Source organism: Penaeus japonicus, unplaced genomic scaffold (genome assembly GCF_977035675.1).
Source record: "Penaeus japonicus unplaced genomic scaffold, GWHDUDI00000001_assembly GWHDUDI00000005, whole genome shotgun sequence".
In the NCBI taxonomy this organism is placed as follows: domain Eukaryota; kingdom Metazoa; phylum Arthropoda; class Malacostraca; order Decapoda; family Penaeidae; genus Penaeus; species Penaeus japonicus.
The window spans coordinates 20,506,712-20,511,890 of NW_028234407.1; the positions used below are offsets into that span (position 1 = coordinate 20,506,712).

The 5,179-nt window shown below is 39.4% G+C and overlaps 1 protein-coding gene across 1 annotated transcript in view; it reads right to left on the reverse strand.

Moving 5' to 3' along the window:
* Positions 1 to 1,051: 1,051 nt before the first annotated feature.
* LOC147471807 (uncharacterized) overlaps positions 1,052 to 5,179 on the reverse strand; it is a 9,536-nt gene continuing 5,408 nt past the window's right edge. Inside the window, exon 5 of the mRNA XM_086537168.1 lies at positions 1,052 to 1,967. Within this exon, the coding sequence (XP_086393294.1) occupies positions 1,950 to 1,967 (18 nt within the window). The 3' untranslated portion in view covers positions 1,052 to 1,949. The remainder of the gene's footprint in view (positions 1,968 to 5,179) is intronic.

Consider the following 5,179-nt stretch of genomic DNA (forward strand, 5'->3'; position numbering starts at 1 on the left):
CTTTTGAACATTTCAGTGAAATCGCTTTTCCCAATGGCTTCCCTTGCTAACAAACTCAAAAAGCCTTATTGGAAGTCTGAGGATACGTTCTCGAATGTTTGGCTGCCGTATATCTGCATTAGGCCGCAACATTTAAGAAAAAATATCAGTTAAATACTATTAAAATGCATTATATTTCACAGAAATATAAACAAGCAACCCTTAAAGTAATAATTCTCTCCGATTATTATCGAATGGATTATCATCACCGGAAATGAGAGATTTGAACTAATAGGCCATACACGAGAGAAGGTTACGGAAAGATCATTCGTAAGTCAATCATAAAGAGAGTGAATATGGTAAGATAAGTGTATCGGCGCCGGCAAGGCTGGAAGCCCTCGGAGGAACCTGTACGGCTTCTCTCGGGCCGGTCCTGAGTTCACCGCGCCAGACATTACATTGCGGGGTGAGACATAACACCGTCCGCCCTTTTGGTCAGCCAAACAATAGTTTATCCCTTTGTGTTCATTCAATCAAAACATTGCTTAACTACAACATAGAAACATAGGAGTAAGCATAATTTGAAGGTTTGTCTACTGTTTCGAAGGAACCTCACCTCACCTCACCGCTTTTCTTCTCTTCTCTCCACTTCTCCTCTCTTCTACTCTATTCTCTTGTCTCCACTTCTCCCTCCTCTCTTCTCTTCTATTCTCTCCACTTCTCCCCTCCCCTCTTCTCTTCTTTCTACTTCTCCCCTCCCCTCTTCTCTTCTATTCTCTCCACTTCTCCCTTCCCCTCTTCTATTCTCTCCACTTCTCCCTTCCCCTCTTCTCTTCTCTCCACTTCTCCCCTTCCATCCCCTTTTCTCTTCTCTTTTCTCCACTTCTCCCCTCTTCTCGCTTCTCTTTTCTTTTCTTTTTTACTCCTTCTCACTCACTCTCACTCTCACTCTCACTCTCATTCTCTTTCACTCTCTTTCACTTTTTTCACTATCTTTCACTCTCACACTCTCTTTCACCCTCACACTCTCTTTCACTCTCACTTTCACTTTTTTCACTATCTTTCACTCTCACACTCTCTTTCACCCTCACACTCTCTTTCACTCTCACTCTCACTATTTTTCACTGTTCTCTCTTTCTTCCCCGCTTTCTCTCACTCTCTCTTCTCGTCCCTCTTTCTCTCTCTTTCTCTCCTTCTACTCCTCCTCTCATTCTCTTTTCCCTTACTTTCTCTACTTTTCTCTCTTTTTTTCTCCTTCTCCTATTCTCTTTTCCCCTTCTTTCTTCCTCCTTCTCCTTCACTTTCTTTCACTTCTCTCTTCTCCTCTCCTCACTCTCTTCTTTCTCTCTCAATTCCTTTCCTTTCTTCCCTTTCTCTTTCTCTTACTCTCTCTTCCTTTTCTCTCTCTCTTTCTCTTCTCTCCTCCTTTCCTTCTCTTTCTCTTACTATCTCTTCCCTTTCTCTCTATCCTTTCCTTCTCTTTCTCTTACTATCTCTTCCCTTCTCTCTATCCTTTCCTTCTCTTTCTCTTACTATCTCTTCCCTTTCTCTCTATCCTTTCCTTCTCTTCCTCTTACTATCTCTTCCCTTTATCTCTGTCCTTTCCACCCCTCTCCTCCTCCTCTTTCTATCTCTCTGTCTCAGGCCGTCCTGATCTCTCTCTTCTCCTCTCTCATTAGGGGTTCTTTAAATCTGAAACCCAAGGATAACATACTCAAAATTTTAATCAGATATTAATCCCATATATATTAAAACATTGATGGGCTCTCCGTTTCATCTGGCGAGTGGTGACTGCTTGCGCTCATGTTTACAGCAAAGGTATTCGGAGTCATGAAGGTCTGGAGAGAAGTCCACGGACTTTTGCTAGTACTGGACCAGGGACATCTTAGGAGGGGTGCTGTGATGAACTATAGATGATGAACTTGCTGCACTTGAATTTTGTCCATTACTATGAATGCTTCCACATCTCTTCAATATTGCAGAGACATCTGCAATGCAAGTGTTTTGACAACCACTGTCAATCAGACAGTAAGTCAGACGATAAAATTTGTCCAGTAGGTCCAAGTACATCTTAAGTGCCAATATCCATGACAAAGGTACATATTTCTGGCTGGGACAGGCCTGGGCAACATTTGCAACCCTTGGGCATTAAGGAGATGTTTGATTCTTTTAACCCATTGCATACAGCTGTCATGACATACATGACGCAGGAGCTTTGGCCTGATGATGGGCGTCATGACATTCAGGGATTTTGTACTATGAGTAATGAGTAAGTTATGATGACAATTGCAGTCACAATTAATATAATTGCCATAATATTAACCTATATGGGTTTCACCTAACATCCAAAACCTAGATGGCACCACTTTCTTTGAGTACTAGCAGGAGAGAGAGCCTTGAATGGCACCCATTCACAGTCTCATCTTTATAGACTTGTAGCACACAGCAAGTTGTCGGCCTCTTACTCTAAAGTAACGCCAATGAAGGATGTGCAGGCAGAATGAGAAGAGAAAGGTGACACAAACCATGCCCTATGTCTACAAAGTGCCCTTGTGCCAGTAGAAAAAATTAAAGTTGCTATTTATACTCCCATAAAACAGCAATACTTCTATCACACTGAGTATAAAGAATATAATGAGCTGATATGGACCCTTAACTACAATTTTAGTCTACTGAAAAATTGATAGAACCAGATATGACAGATATAAGTCTCTAAATACAGTAAAACAAACAATAATTAAAACACAAAAATGGCTCTAGCTTTACAGTGAGTGACTAATAGAGAGTGGGAAAAGTCAAGGTATGTTGCATGAAGCGGTCTTCCTCTGAAATAAAACCCACCCTGGAGGCTGGGCAAGTGAATCTAATCCCCATCTGCTATAGGTTAAGGTATTGCTGTAGTTGAAGTTCTCTTTGCAGTTTCCTTCAAATGTGTGTCAAACTTATGGTACTGATCAAATATGTTTCTAAGATAATGATGTGGTTGATCATTTGCAATACACTGTTGCTAAAGAAAATCATAACATCAATGTAGGATGTCAGATATTAGAATGCCTAGGTAAAACGTGGGGACTATCACTTGAATTTTTCTTTTCTTGCAAATATGGATTGCCATTATTTCCCCAGGTTTCAATCACTTCTAATGCAATGTTAAGTAGGGCTATGACAGCTTCACTTTCTTCTCGGTTGTAGTTTAATGCCAGAGTAGTCATGAACATATACTATAGGTACAGGAGCAACCTGCGAGAGATGGTTGATGTACACATTCCACAGAATGGGTCCTACAACTGATGCACTGAATCATTTATAGGAAACTATTGATTCATGTCCTTTTACAGGAACAGAAAGGGTTTTGTTATGCAGTAATGTTTGCAGGTCACATGAGATGCCCATAGTGTTCAGTTTAGAGAGAAGACAACTATGCTAGACTCAAAAGCTCCAGCAATAGCAATGGCAATTAGCATCCAATGCTGAACTCCAAGCTTGAGAGAGTGCCCTCAATACATTGGATATTGACAACTTTCTGAATATGTATTGCCAATTTGAAATAAGGTGACTCTGCACAAAGAAACTGTCATTAATTCTCCCTAATATTTAGTTTTGGATGAAAAGCAGAGAAATGAGCCTCAGCCAAGTCTTTTTTTCAGACAGCATTTGAAAACTATGGCAAGTGGAGTTGCAATTTCATCTGGGCAGTTTTTCAGGAAGTGCAGGTTGATGTTGCTGACAGCCTTCTTTGTATCTAAACTTTTTAATCTGCTCTTCACTCTGTTGGCTTGGAAGAGTAAAGTGTACAGAGATTTCTTGGAAGTAGTGTTACTTTTTTAGGATTGTCCACTTGCCTTTTCACACTGAACTACTTGGATAGGAATTCAGCTTTCTAGACAGATATAATATCATGTCTACTAAATACTATCAACATCATGAAGAGGAGGAATGGCATCTTGCTTGAAATGGCCCTGTCTTCATTTGACTAAAAACACCATTGTCTGGATGTCCCTTTCCCAGCGGCTGATTGCTCATTGAGATATTTCTCTCATATGTCTACATGCTTCTCAGTGTACGGATCTGTTATGGGTGAAAGGGTATTGCTTAAATCTTCTCTGTTCCTTGTATTTTGCTCTGAAGCAAGCTGACATCTATAGTTGAACCATGCTGGTCTGTGGGTCTTACTTTCTAAGTGGTAAGACAAACACTGACCCTGGAGCATCTGCTACCCATCTTGGGTATTGACATCTCCATTTAAACATTGCTAATAGTCTATGTTCTCTCTTCTCTCATATTCTCTTTCCTCTCCTCTTTCTCTCTCTCTTTTTCTTCTTTCTTCCCTACTCTCCCTTGCTCTCTGTCTCTGTCACTCTCTCATTCCTTTTCTACCCTCTCACTCTCCCTTTTACTCTCTCTCCCTATCATTCTCTTCTTCTCACTCGGTTCATCTCCCTTTTGCCTCTCTCTGCCCCTCTCTCACCTGCTTCCTTTTCTCTCTTTCTCCCTCTCCCACTTTCTCCCTTCCTCTTCTCTCTTCTCTTCTCTCCATTCAATCTCTATTCTCTCCTCTCACTCAATCTCTCTTCTCCTCTCAGTCTTTCCTCTTCATTCTCACATTTTTATGGTCTATCTATTTTCCTATCAACTGAGAACACTGTCAATTCTAAATAATAAATAATGCTATCATCAAAACATGAAATCCAATACATCAAAGCAACATCCTTGAAAGTTAATACATCACCATCCGTTACAAAACAAGAGTACAAGCAAACACTTCGTAAAATTAAAATCTTTGTATTGGATCAGTATGAAGAGATTGCTCATATTTAAGCAAAATAATTTCTACCAATGCACTTTCAATTATGGAGATCATATATTCAACATAGTTGAAAAGAATAATATTGTTATAGGTTTTCCTCAATTTCTTTTCACAATTTCAGAGTAGCTACATTTCCAGTGTATATATAGCACTGCTGATTGCCAAATGTTAAACAGCTCTTAAATTTTCATCATTTTCTCATTCTTTCTTTTCAATAAGATTACTAAGCATCTAACACTTTTTGCTTCATATTTAATGTATTTTCATATAACTCCTAAAAATTGCACAATATATCATAGGTCTAAACAATCATTACTACAGCATTATATAGAATTGTACAAGTGTCAGTCTAATTTACATGACATAACTTGCAATTACCCATAGTCTTTTCTC